The 21,093-nt window shown below is 52.3% G+C and overlaps 1 protein-coding gene across 18 annotated transcripts in view; it reads right to left on the bottom strand.

Annotated features, from left to right (window-relative positions):
- Window positions 1-21,093, bottom strand: part of MICAL3 (microtubule associated monooxygenase, calponin and LIM domain containing 3) — a 140,940-nt gene that overhangs the window by 54,721 nt on the left and 65,126 nt on the right. For 15 of the 18 annotated variants that reach the window (XM_043882621.1, XM_043882618.1, XM_043882624.1 and 12 more), the window contains 16 exons: window positions 20,212-20,549; window positions 18,632-18,839; window positions 16,626-16,742; window positions 16,110-16,211; window positions 15,438-15,593; window positions 14,426-14,526; window positions 12,147-12,404; window positions 11,763-11,878; window positions 10,685-10,811; window positions 9,771-9,867; window positions 7,523-7,670; window positions 5,469-5,665; window positions 4,031-4,143; window positions 3,880-3,942; window positions 3,280-3,453; window positions 1,774-1,857 (listed from right to left, as the gene is read on the bottom strand). In XM_043882621.1, the coding sequence (XP_043738556.1) occupies window positions 1,774-1,857; window positions 3,280-3,453; window positions 3,880-3,942; window positions 4,031-4,143; window positions 5,469-5,665; window positions 7,523-7,670; window positions 9,771-9,867; window positions 10,685-10,811; window positions 11,763-11,878; window positions 12,147-12,404; window positions 14,426-14,526; window positions 15,438-15,593; window positions 16,110-16,211; window positions 16,626-16,742; window positions 18,632-18,839; window positions 20,212-20,475 (2,325 nt within the window). In that variant the 5' untranslated portion in view covers window positions 20,476-20,549. The remainder of the gene's footprint in view (window positions 1-1,773; window positions 1,858-3,279; window positions 3,454-3,879; window positions 3,943-4,030; window positions 4,144-5,468; window positions 5,666-7,522; window positions 7,671-9,770; window positions 9,868-10,684; window positions 10,812-11,762; window positions 11,879-12,146; window positions 12,405-14,425; window positions 14,527-15,437; window positions 15,594-16,109; window positions 16,212-16,625; window positions 16,743-18,631; window positions 18,840-20,211; window positions 20,550-21,093) is intronic. The other 3 variants (XM_043882629.1, XM_043882634.1, XM_043882635.1) reach the window with 1 other exon arrangement.

Raw genomic sequence — 21,093 nt, 5'->3', positions numbered from 1 at the left:
ATGATGCATTCATGAGGTCGTGAACTGGGGCATGGCCCCCCCCCACAGCGGGGCAGGCTGACAATTCCGCTTCACACAACACACAGCACAGGTCTGACGGCTGCAGAGACCCGGCTGCGCCTTCTAACCCACATCTACGGTGCCCCTTCCCAGACCAGACTTGACTTTAAGGGTTCTGTTCTGCCTGGAGAAACTGGCAGTATGCACTCAACTCCACTGACCGCGACCGCAGATCACCCGGACGTGTGCAGGCAGCACCCGCACGGGCTGAGGCTCCAGGTGCCCCTGTAGCCTGGCAGGGGTCCCTGCCCTGGGCCGCTCCAGGAAGTGCCACTCAAGGTCATCTCTTTAGCCAGCGACTGTGGTCCTGTCTCAGGCCACCTCTGTGACGAGTCTAAGAATCTGGGAAAGTAGCTCATCTTCCCCTTCAGGAATCCTCCATTAAAGACTGACCTTTAAATCAGAGGGCCTACTCAAGGTGAAGGGTAAGTCAGTAAAACAAAAATCAATTGCTAACAAGTTTTTCTCAGAAGACCACCCCTCCCCAAGCACATGAAGAAGCAGCTTGGCTTTGTGGTGAGTCTGGACTCTGCTCCCAAGCTTCCATTTCAGCCTCACAGGCCTGCCTTATGTGCATATTCTTAAAAGAAAGGTTAAGAAAGAAACAATCTGCTTTAAATGTCATTCAACTAAACCTATCTCACCACCTCCCAGCACTTCCCAGCACAGGAGGGCACCATGGCCACACACCCAACCACCGCTCAGAACCCCAGTCCTCAGTGATTCCAAACCAGAGAGGGCAGACCCAGGCCGTACTCCTGACGCAGGAGGGACGGAGCAGAGGCCTCCATGGCTGACGGGCTTCCCGTGACCGCCAGGCACCACCTCCTCTCTCTCTGCCCCACTCTACCATGTAGAAGTCACTCTACAGGAGTTTCTGCAGAAACTTTAGTGAAAATTTCTAAAAAGGCTATTTTAAATGTAGCTAAAACACCAAGAAAAGTGTACACGATCACCGTCCATGGTTTGAGGCAAAGTAACAAACCACAGTTTGAAACTACTACCTGGATAACATTTTCCTGTTTAACACCAAAGGCCCACTGCCCCAAGCCCCAAACTCAGGATGGTCCTCCAGGGGTCATGCAGTCACAAGTCAGCCAAAGGTCAACTTGGGACAAAGGCTGTAAGAGCAAAACCCCAAAGACTCTGGAACCTCACCACGCAGTCCCAGCTGGTTTCAACACTAAACAGCCCAGCCTGTTCACTGGATTCCCAGATCCAAAGGGGTTATAGAGGTCATGCGGTACTGTTAGTGAAAGTGACTACTAGTTGTGTCCAACTCTTTGCAACCCCATGGACTATACAGTCCATGGAATTTTCCAGGCCAGAACACTGGAGTGGGTAGCCTTTCTCTTCTCCCTTCTCTGGGGATCTTCCCAACCCAGGGATCGAACCCATGTCTCCTGCATTGCAGGCAGATTCTTTACCAGCTGAGCCACAAGGGAAGCCCAAGAACACTGGAGTGAGTAGCCTATCCCTTCTCCAGCAGATCTTCGCGGCCCAGGAATCAAACCGGCGTCTCCTGCATAGCAGGCGGATTCTTTACCAACTGAGCTATCAGGGACGCCTGATACTGTCAGTACTGTCTGTTAAACCTTCCTGGAGTCCACTCAAATGCACACAGATCCCTACCCGGGGCTCCAGTGAGGCCTCCAGCCAGCTGGCTCAGAGGAGGAGCGGGTGGGAAGGCCTGGGCCTGGGCAGTTCCTTTACCTGTTTCCACTGGGGGGTGGGAGCAGAGCGACCCTGCTCAGGCAGGCAGCTGGACGGCTGGCTGACCCCACGCTCCTGTGTCAGCTGTGACACACAGGCCAGTGTGGGGAGGGACAGCACATGGAGACAAAAAAACAAAAAAGAACACACATTAAGGTAGCAGACACGAAGGTGCTTCTCACAGCAGACAGACACACATCTGAGAACTGAGGAAGGGCTCACAGAATTAATTCTAGAAAGTTACACTTATAAAGAAAAATACATAGGTTACACTTATATATATGTAAAAATGTAAGTTACACTTGTGGAAAAAAAAACAAGAAACCCCCAACTAGGTCAAAAACAAACACAAAGGAGAAGACAGACAGAGCTGTAATTCTGAGTGTCTTTTTCCCGAGCTCACTGCTCTGAGCCTAAACCACTAATTGCCACTTGGAAACTGAGGCGTGCATCTCCTGAGGACAAACTTCCTCTGGCGGACAGCAGCCCACGTTCCCGAGGTGGGAGGAGGCCTGGGCTGCAGGCTTCTCGGCACAGACGCCTGAGGAGAGAGGATCTGAGTGAGCACCAGACGTGAGAAGATGTTCATGTGGTGGACCCCACCCTGGTCCACAGGAATAGGGGCTGACGATGTGGAGAAGGTGAAGAGGAGACGCGCACTTAAGCACCAGAGGTTCGGGAAGAAGCTCTCGGTGTGGACCACACTATGTCAGCACCTCCTGTCATGAGAAGCCAGAGTGACTTCTGGACGAGCAAAAGGAGAGACAAGACTGGACAGACATCGCCGGCCAGCCCTCACCAGGATTCGGGAGGATGTGTGTGAGGTTAGTCAACGGAGCATCTTGATAACATGCCCACTCTTGACCTCGTCAAGGACAGTCTAATAAGGCAGCTTTATCACCAGAGTATTTACCTCTGTGCTTATCATCAGAGATGAGAAACAAGTCAACATCCAGCACCAGAGGAAGGGTTAAGAAAGGCACAGAGTGCACACTTTGGAAGAGACTTGTAAGGAGTTTGGAACATGGAAATATGCCCAAAGTTACAAGAAGAAAGCAGAACAGAAAAGTACATGTCAATAATGACCTCAACTATGAAAACAAAGACGTACTAAAGAAAAGACCTGAAAGAAACATGGCAAAATGTTAATAACATTATAGGGGCCTTAACTATCAACATTATTTTCAGCATTTTCCTCAATAAGCAGAAGCGGAGGTTTTTGTGACTGAAGTTGATCAGGGCAAGCGTTGGTTTACCACTCATGTATGTATGTATGTGAACACACACCTGCGTGCAGAGACTGAGACCCCACCACGCTGTAAAGGTCCCGGGTGGGCGTGTGTCACAGACACCTGGGACCTGCCAGGGGATGACAGAAACCCTCGTCCCTCCCCACACAGACGCCGCCTCGAGCCTGGAGCCCTCGGGGGGGTCTGGGACATCCCCCATCTCACCCGCTCCCTCCTTTGAGGCCAGACCAGGTCCCGGAGGGTGAGCGAGGCCTACCTGTCTCCTCACACCCACAGACTGTGGGGGCGCATTCTCCTCAAACTTGGCTAGCAGCTGGGTTGCCATGTACTTCACTTTGTTCTGGTTGCCGAGGGCCACGTCCATCCTCCGGTCGGTCAGCGTGCTCACCAGGGTGGGCCTCCCTCCTCTGTGGCCGCGGGGCGTGTCCTCCTGAGGAACATAGGTCCCGAGAGCCGCCTGTGTCAGAGCAGCCCCCTGCACCCCCCCAGGGCCTGGAGTGATGGCTGGTCTCAAGGTTAGAGCTCTCCTCGAGGTTCTCATCTCAAAATAGACTCAGGGCGGGAACAGCAATGAAGAGGTGCTCCGGCTTTTGCTGGTGTGATCACATCCCTGGAAGGCCCCTTGCCCTTTACCATGTATGTGACTCCACAGAGAAAGGAAGGCCATGTGCACACGTGTGTGCTCCTGGAATGCTCTCCAAAGAACAGAGGCACAAGGCCACAGGAAGCATCCGTGCCCACCCCTCTCACGTGGATGAACTGGAAAGATCCAGCAATACTAACTCGGAAACTGGGGGATTAAGCCAGGAAGAGGCACAGTACAGTGGCTCTGGCAAATCCCAGACATTTCTCTCACCTCCTCTGACTGGCTGGTCTTCCTCCTCTTCCCAGCGCCATCCAAGTCCTTCTCCTTCTTGTCCTGCACCAAGAACAGAGGGAAACCGCGTCCCTTCACTCTCCGCACCTCGCCTCTCGCTCTGCAGCTGGAGGAAATCCCGTCCACTTACCTTGGGGGAGCGCTTCCGAGAAATGGTCTGCCCGAGTTTGCTCAGGAAGGAGATAGGGGACTTGGTGCTGGCTATTAGGACAGCCCTCTCCTCCGCGTTCAGGTCTGAAGCGTCTGCGGGCAGAAATCGGCAGCGTTCAAGGACAGCCGTGAAGGCGCCTCCCCGCAGGGAGGGCCAGGGCGCTCTGAACCGAGCAAGAACACCCGAGAAAATGCACAGAGGCCTGCACGCTAGGTCTTCTCTTCTCCATGCATACAAATAGGACCAACACCTGCCCCAGTCAACTTCAGTCACAAAATCCTCCGCTTCAGCTTTTCAAAAACTGCAATCTGCCTGTGCATGTGGGTCACAGCAGAGTGCCAAAGCCCCACTTTGAGGATAAAAAGTTCAGGCAGAGACAGAACGGGAGAGACGTGGGGAAGACAAGGTGCAACCCAGGGCATCTTTCTGGGGTGTGCAGACACCTGTACTGAGCTTCACATGGAGGTGGGGCTCTCCCTGACGGGCATACTGATGTTAGAGTTGTGGATTTCTGTTGCAATAACTGTATCTCTAACAAGAAAAAGCCTCAGAGGTCTACAAGTGCATGGCTAGAAGACACTGGAGAATGGCACTTCAAATCTGTGGATACCAATGTTTTATTAGTAACAACAGTAATGCTGAGATAATAACTGAAATTAATAATACACAACTAACATTTATGTAAGTGCTTCCATTCACCAAACACTCTTCTCAGCATTTCACAATCTAATCATATACATATTGCCCCCATTTTATAGAAAGGGAAACTGAGGCACGGGGAAGTTTAGTGACTTGCCTCCAGTTGAACAAGGGGAGACAAAGGGGTGCAAACCAGGTCAGGTACCATGGTCAACACTCATAAGCATCATGACGCTTACTTCATCTGTTTCCCAACAGCCTGAGGGCCAAGGGAAGATTTCTGGAAACACTAAAAGGCAGGAGAATAAAGAGCAGCCAAAGAAGGAACAGTTACAGAGGAATGAGAATGAGGCAAGTGTGGTCCAGGATCACAGAAGCCAAGAGCAAGACAGAGTTTCAATGGAACAGACGTTGTTCCAAGCACTGAACAACGCAGAACAGCCAAGTGCCTGAGAGGTGAGAAGGGGGAAGGATATGCATTTGGTGATTCTCCCTGACCACGGAGAACAGTTTGGGCAAAGCAGAGGCTGGGCTGCAAAGTGTCACAAAGATTGGGCAGTGAAGAAGCCCAGGTCACAACAAAAGCAGTTTTCAAAGAGGCTGGTTTGGAGAGAAAGCGACAAGACTCTGGACAGAAATGCTCATGGATTCCACATTCGCAGGTGTGCTGAGCAAGAGGTGGATCAGAAGGAGGGCCTGCCAACACCTGCAGAGAAACGGGACTGATGGTGGGGGGGGGGGGCACGGGGAGCCACCCAGCGGCCCCGGGGACCCTTACCTCGGGAGGGGAGCGAGTCCTTGAACATCTCGTAGAACTGGGTCAGGTACATCACCATGGACAGCTTGTCCGGCTCCCCCACCGAGGCCATCTCTCTGCCTGTCATGATGGGAGAAATGCCCAGCTCTTTCTCAGCAATATCGAAGGCCAGCTGGTTATTCTTCTCCACATTCTGCTCATCCAAAGAGTCAAAATCTCTGAGGAACAGGATGAGGAAGACATGTCAAGACCACGCTTGACAGAGCCCCAGACCAGAAAACACCGTACCATGGAGTAGTCAATGCAAAGCCCGGGTTCAGGACCACACTGAAATTGGACAGCAAACCTATCTCACTTCTCAGCTTGCTTCCTCTTACTAATAAAATCAAATCATCCTCAGGAGGAACACAGGATTAAAGATCTACCCACAAACGACAAGAGAGAAAAGTTGGAAAACAAAACATTTCTCCAATAACGTAAACTTCTAACTAAAATGTAGGCTCAAGAAAATGAGCTGTTTTTATTATGTTTCCCCTGTGCCTGCATGTGGTCTGCGTGTATTAACCTCATGCTCAACAATGAACAGGTCCTGTTTGGATAAGGCTGTGTTTAAAAAGCCTGGAGCCATCACCCCCGTGTCCATGGAGCTGATAAGCTGTTGATGGACTAGGTCGGCTCTAGGGAATCATACTCGGCCTTCTGCTCACAGGGAAATTCCAAAACTTTCCTCAAAAGGTTGTTTTATTGCTAAGTCCCTGAGTTTCCCTAAGTACTTAGATTAACGAACATTTCCCACTGGGTTTCAGGCTTCCTGCTATTCAGTCAAGTAAAGACTGATAGCTTCGTGACTTCAGACTTAACCGAGCAGGGCTTATTTTATGTTAACCTACTGACTGTGTAACTGTTTCATTTTCTGAATCCCTTTACTCTGTATATTAAGCCTATTAAACTGTGGAGGCCTCATTCTCCGCGAAGTCACTACAGCCTGAACAGTGCCAAGTTAACGACTCTGGGCTTTGTGTGCATCAGGAGGAAACCCCCAGGCCCCTGGAGCCCCTTCGGTCCATCCAACAAAAGCGCGGCCCCCCACCGGCCAGGCTCCTCCAGTGCTCGTGACCCCAGCCCCTCGTCCTGCTCTCCCTCTGGAGCGGACGTGACTCGCCTGGCCCTCGTTTCAGCACTCCTGTGCTGGTACCACAGTCGTCCTCAAGCTGCCCCCCGTAGAGGGTGACTAGGCCCTACTTCCACTAGCTTTATATCAGCCTCCGCACGAGCCAAGGATGGGGCGCCAGAGGTCACTTATCCAAGCCAATCAGAAATCCCCATTTCTAAACACCAGGTGAGGCTGTTTATTAACATAAATGGGAACTAGGTCTTTCAGGATTCCTTAGGTAATCGTTAAAATAAGACAAACACAAAAATGGGCCCGTAAGTGGACCTAATGATGAAAGGACAGACGGTCAATATAACCCCACGTGCTCTGCTTGTTTCTGAATCTTCCTGTTTGGCTTCCATGGTAAGGACTGGGTGCCCCAGGCACCAGCTGACCAGGGTCATCCTGCTGTGCTAGTCTGCGTTTAGATGAGCACAGGATGACCAAGAGAGGAAATGGCACCACACAGTGAGGTAAGGCCACCTGAGTGTCACGGGCTCGACCCTCGCCAAAAGTGCGGGAAACAGAGACAATGCGGGCCAGCCCCGCTGAACGGGGCAGTTGCTCTGCCACGAGGGACACACGTGCTCCGGGCCCCACCCGGCCAGGCTTCCCTCGTGACCAGCAGCACCAGACAGAGAGCTGGCTGCATGCAGAGCTCAGCCTGGGGCCAGGAAACAGGGTTTCCCTTCATGGGATGTTAGCAGGCTCAGGGGGTCCACCTTGCAAGCATGGAGACTTGTACACTCAGCTGGTCACTACTGCTTGGGCTGAGCTACAGAATGCCTGAGAGGCAGAGCTTTAAACACCGCTACATCAAGATCAGTCACAACCTGCAGAAGAAGCATCGTGCTACGCGTCCCATTCTGGAAAAAGGCCACCTGAGCGCAGGGAATACGGATGAGGCTGAGCCTGGACTCACATCAGGTCAGGGCGGTATCGGTGTATGATGGCACACAGGGCCAGGCCGCTCTTCCACGACATGGTGAGGTCCGTCACGTTCACCCCAGCATAGCCGTCTGTCTGCCGCTGGCACCATCCCAGCAGCTTGCTGGAACGAGCCACAGACTCTGGAACAACAACAACGTTATTAGTGGAGGTGTGGTCACCTGGGAGCCTTGATAGAGAATCCACGAAACCAGTCTGAAAAAATACTGAAGGCAGGGACAAAATAGCTGTCACTGGTTTTCAAAAGTAAGAAGCTATTTAACTGGTATTACATTTTTTTTTTTTTTTGGCTACACAGTGTGGCTTATGGGATCTTAGTTCCTCAACAGGGGCCAACTGAACCTGGGCCCATAGCAGTGAGAGCGCAGAGTCCAAATCACGGAACCCCCGGGGAATTCCCATGAAGTTTTAGGTAGGCAAGAAACTCCCAATTTATCCAGACTCAGGTCAACGTCCATGCCCGGGACAGATGACAGACTACCAGCGGGTGACCTGGACCCAAGCATGCTGAAGCCCAGGGTCCCTGCGGCTCTCTAGGACAGGGATGCAGAGGGAATGACCCCTGCTGAGCTGTCACCCTCACGCCAGCAGCCCTGAGATCTCCCTGGAGAGTTGGCAGCAGCTGGGGGAGGAAACGCCTTCCCTCCAAAGCAACACTTGGAGGACCCAAGAAGAAAGGTTCAGTCCTGCACTTTCCAAGTGCAAGCAACTCCGCAGGACCACACAGGCGAAGCCAAGCACCCCAGAACAGCAGGCTGAGCCCTCAGCAAGACAAGCCATCATGCCCTGAAACACTCGACACAGAGACAATGCACATCCTGGGACGTTTTCCAGTCACTGATGTGTCTCCTAAAACATGAAGAGCCATTTAAAAATCTGTTTTTCATAACTGCATCAGAAGAGCCCTGACATGGAGCATTTAGAAGAAGCTGGTAACTCCTATCCGTGTCCAAGAAAGTCTGTTCCTTACCTTAGACAGCTGAAGATATTTAACCTTGTACTGAGTCACTAACTGCTTTGTGAACATAAGATAAAAACTGCATTTCTAAAAACCCTGTTTTATTTAAGTCTTTCAGGGAAATGAATCCTGAAATAACACAGAGAAGCACTGCTGGTGTCCTCGTCTAAATCTCTTGGCTTCCTAAATTAACTTTATTCAGATGTTTCCCAAGTCTATGTGTCCATCGGTCCAGTATGTACTGGACAACCTCAAAAGTTCAGGCTCCAGAACTACAGTGAACAAAGACACACTCTCTGGGGAATACCCTGGCAGTCCAGTGGTTAGGATGCCTTGCTTTCACTGACAAGGGCACGGGTTCAATCCCTGGTCGGGGAATTAAGGTCCCACAAGCCACATGGGGTAGCCAAACAAGACACACTCTCTGCTTTCAAGGAAGATGACCTTGATATTCCAACAGCACGTCAACTTCAAGATGCCCAAGACTGAACTCAAACCTTCAGCCCCACTTCCTCATTCAGGCTCTGCAGTGCTTCTGGCTCCTTAATACTCCCGGCTGCCACTCTGACACCCTGCTGTACACCAAGTGTTGCAGTGAACACCTCACTGTGCCCCTTGGTCCTCAAAGCCAGAGTAAGGCACGATAGGCACCCCCATTTCAGACACAGAAACCTAAGTTCAGATGTGCTAAGTATGCTGGCAAGCCACATCCTTCACAGATGGGCACGGCTAGACTGGACTCGGCCTCCCTTCTCATCCACAGCCTCAACGTCAGGCCAGTGAGCCTGACATGGATGCAGCCCTAACTACCAACTCAGCCCGGTGCCCTTCTCTGCCTGGCTCACCTGCACTGCAGTGACTCTCCTTCCGAAGAGCTCTTCAGAGGCCGCGCCACACACAAAGTACAGCGCGGGCCCTGCCTCTGCCACCGTGTCCTGCAGGCTCGTGGTCCTCAGCTTCGAGGCCACGGCTTCTTCACTAAGACCTTTCCCGCAAACCTTGGCTGTCACGTGTGCTCAAAGGCCCCCCACACACACCCCGCCCTCTCAACAGCACGTATTCAGTTTCTCTCCACACCCTGGTGAACCCTGAGACCAGGTTTCCCAGCCTCGAAGCACCGCTATTTCCTGGCTGTGGGGCTGACTTGTGCACCATGGGGCAGAGCAGTCCCATCCCATCCCAGCCTGACGAGCGCTGTGCACACCGCAGCCCAGCCTTCACACAGAACACGCTGGGTTGGCTGAAAGGCCAAACCAGGACTCACCGTTGCGGGCCAGCTTTGGGGTGGTTCGGGAATTCACAAGGTTCTCCATCTCCAGATGAACATCTTTTGTGTCTCCAGTATCATACAGATGGCGCACCTGGCAGGAAGGTTATAAGTCGTGAAGAAGGGAAATCACACACCAAGGAACCAAGGCCCACCTGAGAACAGAATGACCCCGGTGAAAACCTGGGCAAAGTGTGGTCAGAAGGGACAACGCCAACCTTAACCCCTTCTGGGATGCAGTGGGTCACACACATAAACGCGCGTGCACTGTGGGAACCTGTGATAAAGAGACACTTGGCCGTGGGGGGCTAGGGGCTTGCTTAGTCTCTGTTGGGCCATGACTCCTGCCCAGTAACAGCAGATTTTGCCCCTAACATAGAGGCCCAATGTACAGTCTAGGACACAGGTATCTTGAATGGACTGCTTTCTCAATGTTGTTGGGCTCTTTGAGATTACTGTGCTTGGTGAAACATCACTCTTGGTGCAGTAATAAGGCTTCAGACATTCTGAGCTGGCCGACAGTATTTTTCACTTGCAGAGGGCCTTATCTTCCCACGTCCTCTCAAGGGACCAGTCCGGTCTGCCACACAAAGACCCGGGGAGCTGGGGTGGTAGACTCCGTGGTGCAGATGAGAAGACAAGAGCGGGGGAGGGGAGGGCCCGGTCACAGTGACTGGTGGCAGTGACGCAGGTGTGCACCGCACGCCCCGCCCCGGGAGCCAGGGCTGTGCCCTGCTCGTCACTGCACACCCGCCGCCCTGGCTGCTCCGTCTGCTGACGGAAAACGCCTCCTCAGCCAACCCAGGGAGACATCACTTGGTTCTGAAGGAAGGCTGCGTATGCTCGTATCTACAGGGTCTGACCGGGCCTGACAGTGGCCGAGACATGCCCGACTGGCCAGGGGCTCTCACCTGGCTCGGCCGGAGGAAGTTGACGTTCACGTTGGGGTATCTGGTGACAGGGTCGATGCTGTACTGGCTGAAGTTCTTGCTCACATTCTCAGGGGTGGTCTGAGGCAGCAACCTATAAATGCTTTCCCTGCAAGAGCAAACAATACGCTCAGAGCAGTGACAGCAACAGAAACACCTTTGATGATATTTCTATGTTCTGAGAGCCCAGGGCAGGGCTAACCTTCCTCCTGGATGGGGTTTCCCCACCCCCACATCAGCCCTGCTTCCCATCCCCTCCAGCTCCAGGATCCCACAGGCCCCAGACTGCTACGCCCCAGCGAGAAGGGCAGGTACATTGCTGTGGGCAGGAGCAAAGCCTGAATCTAATTTACTACTGTGCTCTGTTTTGGCAAGTTCACCAACTTTTTTTTTTTTTTTTTAATTTTTTTTTTTTTTTAGGTTCACCAACTTTTTAAGAAAATCACTGATGAAAAAAACTTGCCACCAAATTTACCCAGAGAACCTTAGGTAAACAGACTTAAAATGATATCAACCCCGAATTTCATCCAGCGTATCCTCTTTCTCTAGTTCTGGTCCAGGCACTTGTTCTTTATCAGCAAGCAAATCCCAGGTCTTATCTCATTTGCAATTATCTGCTTCGAAATATCTGATGTTTGAGAAATGTTTACAAGTAGTTTGGTGTTTTCCTTTGAATTCAAAGTCATCTTTAATTAGTTCTAAGTTAGTACATACCCAGCTACCACACTGATTTCATTAGTGTAAGTCTCTCTAGTTCAAAGACAAGAGGACTTGACACAGTATTTTCACACCCCTGTTCACGTAACTGTCACAGAGGAATAAGAGAGCATCCTTCAATGTTACACAAAGATTCAGACACCGCTTGTAAGAGTTTGCTTTGGAGAGTGACAAAAGAAAATCACTGAGATAACCTGTAGGTTTCTATGATTTTATGAATACCTGTCTTACCTTTCTTCTCCTAAATAAGAATATATCATCAATTAAGAAGGAGAAACCTGAGCCCAGCCTGCAGAGCACAGTGCTGATGCTCTGTCTCATCGCGGACAGCCCCTGCAGTTACCTCTCTGCCAGGACTTCCAAGGGACTCGTCCCCAGAGACCAGCTGCGCACCATCCAGGCAGAGTCCATAGCAGCCAGAAAGCCCCGGGCTATTCCTGTTCCCATCGGCCAAAAAGGCTGGAAGGGGACAGAAAACACAGAGTTAATATAAATTACCTTTTAATACAGGGAAACTAAACTCCAGAGCAAAGAAAGCCTTTGCCCCTAAGAAGACGTTCTGGCAGGACATACTGCCCTTCCCCCCCTCACAACCTGGCAGATCCTAACCCTAACTCAGCGGGCCCTGAGCCCCCAGGTTGGATGCAGTAGGATGACACAGACGCTCCCCAGCCCGGGATCCCAGGTCTGTTTCTAACCATGCCGCCCCCCCAACACCCTTTCTCACCTCCAGGAGGCTGTCCCCCACCAGAGCCACCAGCAGCTGGTGTCCATTGTGCTCCCGCACCAGGGCCGCGTTCTCGGAGGCATACATGCACGTGAAGTCGAACATAGCCACGTCAGGCTGCCCGTAGTGGTTAATGGCGAAGTCCAGCGACGGCAGCTGCTGCTGGGTGGAGAAGTCGGCTGCCTCCCGGGCGTAGCTCAGCAGGGCCTCCTGGTCCACATTCTCCCGGGAGAGCAAGAGCTCCGTGTCGGCGTAGTCCTGTCTCCAGAGACGGGGGGAGCTCAAGGGAAAGCCCAGGCAGGGGCATAGGTGCCCACCGGCCATGGCCACACCACGTTCCCCGCCCCAAGAGTGGCTTCCTGTTCCAAAGTAAGTCCTCCACACAAATTTGGGAAGGTGGGAGGGGCTTGTTTCCAAAGGAACATGGGTTCCTAGAAACAGAGTCCCTGCTTTTCCATCGTTCTTGGAACAAGTCACTACTTTTGCAGTCTAGTCCACTCTACCTCACGGAGCTGCTCTGAACACCAAATACAATGACTTACGTGATGGTGCCTTGTAAACTGAAAAGCATCCCCAGTTAAGGCTGCTATCAGCAAGCATCCTCTTCTGACAGCAACTGGACGACACAGGACACTCAACCTGCATCTCCCATCGACCCCAAAGGAAGAACCCAAAAGCTTCCATGCCCGACCGATAAGGAGGTGGGAGCACCAGCAGCCCAGGGAACCGGCAAGAGATACACTGAGGACGGAACAGAAGCTTTCCAAACAATACACAGGATTCTGGAAGGCCCCACAGCAATGCACCAATGAAGAAAAACGACGCGAGAAAAAGGGCTCTCCACAGAGAGGACTGAGAAACTCCTCTGCTCCGGAGGTTCCTGACCAGGCCTCTTCTTCAAGGGGGGACCGGAGCTCCCCAAGTGTCCCTGAGGGCACCTCCAGCTGCCCAGACAAGATGGAACGGGCAAACATGCACACTCAGGTTGGTTTGTTCAATACTTAGTAAGTAGCCACTGTGGGCTCAGGATTCAGTGGCACACACCCTGTGTGCTAAAAAAAACAAACAAAAAGGAAAAGTACATCAGGTTGCAGCATTCTAGATTGGTCCAACATAATGTCAACTGATCACCACAGTCCTGACGAGGACGGCAGATGTCAAGTCTTAGCTTGGTCCCGAGGCGCGCCAGCAGGCTCATGGGTATCTCTTCCCGATGAAACATCCAACCAAGTATATCCCATTCTGGATATACTCTGGTGGCACACGCTGCATCCACTGCTCTGTTCCCTTCTTCTCACACACACACAAAGGCCATGGGGCTGAGACACAGACAGGAGGCCCCTGAGGAAGAGTCTGCTGCGGGCAAGCTCCCTGCTCCCCAGCACTGCCCAAGGCAAAGCGGCAGTGTAACACATCACCACCCTGCAGAGATGGGACGCCCTGATACTCAGCCACAAGTCTGTGCTGGGACTGCAGGGGCCTCAGTCAGCACATCATCACAGGAACAGTAATTCTCAAACCCAGACCAGCCAGACCAAGCAAGACTTAAGAAACTCTCCTGAGGAACCATCTCTGGAGGAACCATCCACCTGTGGCTCTCTGATTCCATTTCCAGGTCATCATCTCAGGGAATGTCACACAATTAGTCATCTGGAAAAAAGGCTTAGCTGGCCCTGACTCCGGGTGAACAAGAGTCCTCACTGTCAGGCCACAAAAAGGTCCAAATAAAGCCTGATCGAGGCTCTGTTCCCTGGGCCTCTGTAACCAGATCCACAGTAAAGCCAGAACTGCTCTCAGGCTCCCAGAAACACCAAACTCCTTTCCCTCTATAACCCCCTTCACTCTACAACCCTTTCCCAAAGGATGACCTATAAACCAACCAATAATCAGCCACATGGGAATGCACCATAAGCCACAAACCGAAGTACTAAAATTACACTGAATATTTATGCACAAAATGCTACCTGAGATTGCTCTGCACAGCCCCACGCAGGCAGTGCTGGCCGCATGCTGATCCCTGTGAAGCTGGATAAGAGGTACACAGGGGTTCATTACCCAAGTCTCTCCACTTTTGTTCACACTTGATATTTTCCACAATAAGAGATTTTTTTAAGTGTTAAAAACATCAGAGGATTACAAAATACACAGTCCCAGGAGATGAGTGAGGTACTCATTTTAATGACTTTGCAAGAAAAACTGATCAGACAATAAAATTGTTTATCTTGGTAATCACATAACCTGATACATAAAAAAAGGTCTAGAAGAAATCCATGACTCACATGCAGTATCACCCCTTTGTCCAGTAAGCTCTGCTTCTTGGCGGTCATAACGAAGTAGTGTGTGTCATCTTTGTAGTAGACAATGTTCTCCAGGTCGATCCCTGCGACAGAGGACAGACATGCACGTGAAGGTCTGCTGAGACTGGGGGGGGATGACTGTTATCAGTCCACAGAGACCGGGGTCCTGGAACCCCAGGCAGGAAGAGAAAACAGGTGTCTGAGCCTGATCTTCACACCCTGCCCATTTGTTCACAAGAGGGAAGCTTGGTCATCCTCATACTGCTCTCTGCATTTACCTGACACCCTGTTATCCTAACAACAGCCATCAACAGGAAGCAGAAACACAAGGATGGGAAGAAGGGAGAGGTTAACCTCAAGGAGGAGGGTCTGAGCCAGTTCTCAGGTTAAGCCTCTCTGACTCATCAAGGCAACAGGGGAATCTCCTAGACGCTCACGAGCAAGACAGACAAGCAGATGCTGGAAGCAGAGAGTGCATCACTGGCTCTTTAACTCTGTTAACCTAGAAAATTAGATGCAATGGTAAGAACTGTCCTAGAAAACAGTTAACTGCAATGTGTCACACATTCTTCTTGCAGCTTAATGTCTAAGTGAATCTATTCACAAGCTACCATACAACAGCCTCATTTTTATCTGGCACATGGTTTACTTCAGAAGCAAATGAACTCAGAAAAACAAAACATACTCAACACCTAGAGTCTGCTTCTCAACAAACCAGGGCTCCCCACCCACAGCGACTCGGCGCCAGGCAGGGGAAGGGGTCCAAGCAGGAGGAGCAGGCCAGTCACAGCGATGAGCACAAAAGACAGCAGAGCAGGAGACAGAGACGCAGATGGCGTAAGGCTCAGAGCGACGCACAGGAGCGCAGAAAGGGCAGAGAGAGGGCTACAGCACAGCAGTAGTAGCAACGGCCCCCGCCCCGCCAACCCCCCCAGATGAGGACCAGAGCGGTGTTCAGAGTCTGTCCTTCCACTGTGGAGGTATTAACACCAACCTGTGGCTTCCCTCAGTTCCTGGAAAAATTTTTGGTTGAATATAAAAGCCACACCACTGATTTCTTCCACTTTGGCTTCTGCTGTTGTATTTCGGTTAATAAAATTCGCTGTAATGGCAATGGCCAATTTGCCACGGAATTCTTTCCGACGAAATCCTGGGAAGGGGGGAAGAAATTTTCAGAGGTGACAAAAGCTGGTCGGAGAAGCAGGAAGTTCACGTCAAATAGGAGAAATAGGAGGGGTTCTGATGAGGACGTGGGGGAGTGTGGGAGGTGGGAATCACGGGAAATTGAGGGCAGCTCTCCTCTGTCTGGAAGTAAGGTGTCTACCTCCCAAAGCCTTCCCAATCCAGCAAGATGTCAAAGTCACCCACAGCTAACACACACCTGGAAATCCGACAGGCCAGAAAAGCACTTGGTGCGAGGCTCCGTCTGCTTGAGTAAGTCAGGTCTAGACCTGCAGTGTCCCCGGCTCACGAGAGCCTGGCTCCCTGCACCCAGAGAAGTGCCTGACAGCCAGCTGGTGGGGCCTGCCGTCCACCAGCACAGGCAGGGACCAGAGGAGGGGTCTCAGGAGTGGGGACTCTGAGGACACAAGCTCTTACAGGGCTTGGGGAGGGTGACCCTTCCCTGGCTGTGAACCAGCAGGAGGAGAAAGAGACTGCCCAGTACCTTCCAAGGTATTCCTGCGGCCATCCCCACCGATGATCACTTCAAACTCATATTCTGACACAGGGTGCGTTTTGGGATGCACCAGGGCCCGCCAACCTATCCCTGTGGACCAAAGTCAGAATGAAGGTCATCACCGGACCCATTCATAAACCTGAAATATTCATACACCCAGATCTCTAGATATCCAGGTGTGCACACGGCACAAAACCCCATGGCAAACACAGCAGACATAAAAGCGTGGGGCACAAACCAAAGAAAGAAACAAGCCTTGAGGAAGGTTCACAAAGGAACGTCCCCCAGCACATGACCTTCTGTAACGAATCTAAGCACCCAGCATGTCCCATACTATGTCAGGGCCTCCTCATTAAGTCAAAGTTCCTCCAAAGACACAGACTATACAAACGGAGAAGCCCTTTAACCAGCTCTGAAAACTATCCGAGACGCCTGTCGTCTCCTCCCTAGGTCGAATCTTTCTCACCCCTTCCAGCCCCTTTCCCTCCTTATTTGTACACTCACGTTCATTTTCTTGATCCTCAGGAGGCTCCACAAGTCCTCGGAATTCCACATTGACGTGGATCTCAATGCCTAGGATCAAGGCTACTTTCAAAAGTATCAGCTGAAGCTGACGGATACCTGGGTGGGTAGAAGATTGCACAAGTGAGGGTCCTCAGTGGGGCAGACAGTCAGCATCACTACCCCAGTTCCCCTACCCACCCACGCACGCAGAGTTTACACGGCTGCTCAAAGTCACTGGCAGCAGGCTTTTCCCAGCCATGCCTGTAGCGTCTTTCCCTTCCCAGGGCAAATACGACTCAGAGCAGATGTTCCAGAGACAGACATGGGGCCATGCCCACCTCTTGGGTTAGGTGTTCCCAGCACACGAAAGCACTGAGACAACAGGAGACGTGCCCCTCCCCCATACTCTCTGATGTGCTCAGAACCCACCCCCCCATCCTCCCTAATGTGCTCAGAGTCCCCCCGTCCCATCCTCCTTGATGTGCTCAGAGCCCCCCATCCTCCCGGATGGGCTGAGAGTCCCCCACACCTCCCACCCCCCACCCCGTCCTCCCTGATGGGCTCAGAGCCACAGTGACCAAGCAGAAGCTGTGACCCCACAGGACTCCCCACAGAAGGTGGAAGATGGGCCCCAGGGGCACCTCCCACTGGACACAAAGGGCTGCACTGCCTCCTGAACCACCCACGGCTTCTCTCACCTCATACCTCGCTGATGTCCACACACCCTTACATGCTGAGAGGGGCACCCTCCACCCAGCCTCAGTCTCTTACTGTCCCCCTCCCACCTCTGGTCCACAGTTGTAGGAACTAAGGCTCAAAATGATGGAAAATCTTGCTCATTATCACAGTGAGAGTTATGTCTTTGTTCAACGTCCAGTGAGTACCTCCCAGGTGCCAGGCACAGCAGCAGCCCAGGGCTGCTGAGAGAGGGTCTGGGCTCCAAGACAAATCCTGCCACACACAAGGCAGACAAGTCCACTGATGTGACGACCCTGTCCTCTGCTAAGACCAATGTGCCTGCAGGCTGTGAAAATGTGCTAGGGAACATGCTAATCCTCATTGAAGTCATCTCAGTTATTTCCCCCACTGCCCACCCTTCTGACTCAAATCCTCTGCTGGCATACACTATAGCTGCACACAACGGCGTTCCAAGATGCTTTATACAATACAGCCCAACAGATAGACAGCGTGCTGCTGCTACTAGTGGAATGTGGCATCTGTTGGCCAGCATGTGATAAACGCACAACTGCTTTGAAGCCGATGTTTACAGGACACACCTGAAGAGCTCAGAATAGCAGCTCCTTGATAAGGCTTCCCTGAAACCATCAGTGATGATCGACAGACAAGACTTTAGCCTCATAAAGTAGACAGTCTGTTCTGAACCACTTTTCAGATCGGCATGAAAACAAAAGCACTGTCTGCATTAATGTCTACTGACTCAAGCATGGGCCCAGGTTGAGCCTGGAGGGGTCCAGAGTCAAGCATGAGCCCTGCGTGCTGCAGACCTCGCGAGAACCACCCAACAAAGGAATCCCACTATCGACTGGCCACTCACAGCCAGACCAGAAGTCTCCTTCCGCTCCCCAGGGCCACCCCCAGAGCATGTGCCCTCTCGTCAGGAGGGCACCCGCAGTGGTGCATCACAGCCCACACCTCAGGGGGCCTCTCCCTCTGGACTACGAACCACCAGAGGGTCAAAGCCCACACTGGAAGTCTGTTTCCCGGCCTGGCCCCAGTGCGCACCCCACCCACTGCCAGTGCTCAGTAAAAGCCCAGGATCTTAGAGCTCCTCAAGATAAACTCATTTTGCAGGAGACACATTGGCACTTAAGAATCTCAGGTTACAGAACCCCCAGAGGGCAGGTACCCTGACTCCAAGTTGAGTGTGCTCTCTATGCAACAGACACGAACGATGACAGGGCACACCGGCTTCTAGAATCTGCCTGCCATTGTCCCCTGAGAAGTGGGCAGAGGCAGCATCCCACAGGAGACCTGATCTTACTTACTGATGTGGTCGATGGCCCCAGCACAGAACTTGCCGTAGAACTTCTTGGCACCCAGACCTCGCAGGTCATGTATGGTGAACGGCCAGAGGTGCAAGACGTTGTTGCGGGAGAAGGCGTCTCGCTTCTCAATGACGACCACCTTAGCTCCCAGCAAGGACAAATCAATGGCTGTGCGGAGACCACAGGGGCCGGCTCCAATGATGAGACACTGAAAGACACAGCTGCTTTCAGGGCAAAGGCAGCACTCTTGACCTCATGACCACCATTCCCTAAAGTCCCCACAGGGCTATTCTCCCCATTACCAAGAAACCTTCACTCCCATCTGGGTCAGAGTGGAGCGCCCACATGGCTTCAGAGAGAAGCTCTGAGCGCTCTGGATGGAGAAGGACTTGACTTTCACTGCTGGACAGAAACTCAGACAGGGCACCTGCAGACCATGTTTACCTGGGCCATGACATCAACACAGGAAGAAATTCACATGCCACCTCTCATCAACAGGAAAAAACCTTTTGGAAGGCTCATAAGTCAAGCAGATCTCTGTCTGCTTGAGGAGACACAGATCACTAAACACCCAGCCAAGCAAGCTTGGGTCCTGGATGGACCTATCACTTGAAAGACTCCCAGGAGGTAATCCTCAAGAATCAGGGCTTTCTGTGCTGAAGAGAGTTCTTGAAGATCCATGTTCTACAGAAAGACTCAGGCTGACACTGAGCTAGTTTACATGCATGTCCAAAGGAGAGACAGGCACTGCCTCTGGCTTCAAATTCCCTTAATTCTTAATAAAACTCTAGAGCACACTCACAAGAGTCATGCCCTTGAATTACTTGAATTCCGTGTGTGAATACCTACCCAAACACAAACCCACACAGGGCAAGTTAAGGCTCATGAAATAGTAACAGCAGTCCTAACATCATCTGCAACTACCTTTCCCTGCTAGCTTTTCCAGCTTCTCACAGAAAGTGGTCTTATATAATGAGGAAAACACAGAATGTGTTATCCTTCTCCACTCCCCACGCCTCCTCCGGCACACGTGAGTAGACATCTTAGGTCTTTGTCCAGGCCTATCTGATTCATGGAAACTTGATTTCTCTACATTGTGAAGCAAGCAAAAGCCTTGCTTATCAACACAGGCCTCTGGAAAACAGATGAAAGGAGGTCTGAAGCCTGTGGGAAATCCCCAAGTTGGCCAATACTCTGCACACCTCACTAGACACTGAGTCCAGAGGCCGCTCTGCCAAGCGCCAGGCCACCCAGGCAGACAGGACCCCTGCAGGGCCTGGCTACCTCTGTGCTCAGTGGCCTGCGTCCTCTAACAGCCTGAGAGTCGGCCAGAGCTGCAGCAAGATCAATAGCCCCCATACCGTTTGACTTCAGGGTAGTTCTCAGTAGCTGAGACCCCCATGCTCCTGTGTCAATCCATGGGGTAAGAGCGGAGCAGGAGGAACGGTCGAATGAACACAGGCAGAGGACCCACACGCGGGTAAGCCTGACGCCTCCCCAGGCTGTGGCTGACCCCACCCAGCCTCACAGGCCACCTCCACCCGATGCACTCTCCTTCTCCAGCGAGTCCCAGGCCCTACCTTGGTGTTCGTGCACACCTTTCCCTTCTTGTAGTCTTTGTGGCTGCCCCGCTTGTCCAGCTTTGCCCAGAGGGCCTTGGCTTTCCAGTAGTTAAGCTTGGACTTGAGCTTGTGATAAAAGGAGCGGTGGTCCTTAGGCTTCAGTTCCAGGTGGTCGCAGAGCTCTTGGAAGGCCTTGAGGGTCCCCTTGCAGGTGGTGGCCTGCACGAAGCGGTCAAAGAGGACGTGGGCCCGATTCGTGGCCTCGTTCTTACTCTCCTCCATGTCCCCACTCTTGGCGCCCCGGACAGGTGGGGCAGGGGGAGGGCTGTGGATCCGACTGACGCCGTCACCTTAACCTAATAAAGAAACAGGAATGGTTAGCACTTCTGGGTCGGTATCTAGGAACAACTTCTAGAAGACAGTTCCCAAGTGCAGCAGTCATTCGTTAGACAACGTAACGCACGGCCTTGCCCTCCACACGCCAGGCACCATCTGAGGCCCTGGGAATGGAGAGGAGCAAGACCGCGGCTGCTGTCAGGGACGTCAGAGCCGAGCAGGGGAGACAGGCTCGTGCTCTGCTGAGCATCAGAGAAAGAGAGGCACGGCGCTGGGGGACATGGGCAGAGGCCCCGTCACAGGGAAGGGGTCCTCACCCAAGATGGGCCTCTGAGGGACAACAGCTGAGCCTTCCAGGAGGAGCAAGTGTCAGCCGGCAGGGGAGAAGTGCAGGACATGGAGAGGAAGGAAAGTGGAAGGCTTGCAAGGGAGTCTTACAGATGAAAGGACTGAGTGAATGGTGACACCAGGCCAAGGCGTGACAAAGAGAAATACTCATCTAGGGGGCAGTAGGGGGTGTGGCAAGCTCCCCTCTGACCCTGTTACATCTGAGCTGCCTTGGTG

This window comes from Cervus elaphus, chromosome 22 (genome assembly GCF_910594005.1).
Source record: "Cervus elaphus chromosome 22, mCerEla1.1, whole genome shotgun sequence".
Lineage (NCBI taxonomy): Eukaryota > Metazoa > Chordata > Mammalia > Artiodactyla > Cervidae > Cervus > Cervus elaphus.
The sequence above is the reverse complement of the archived record's forward strand: the minus strand, read 5'-3'. Positions and strand labels throughout refer to the sequence as shown.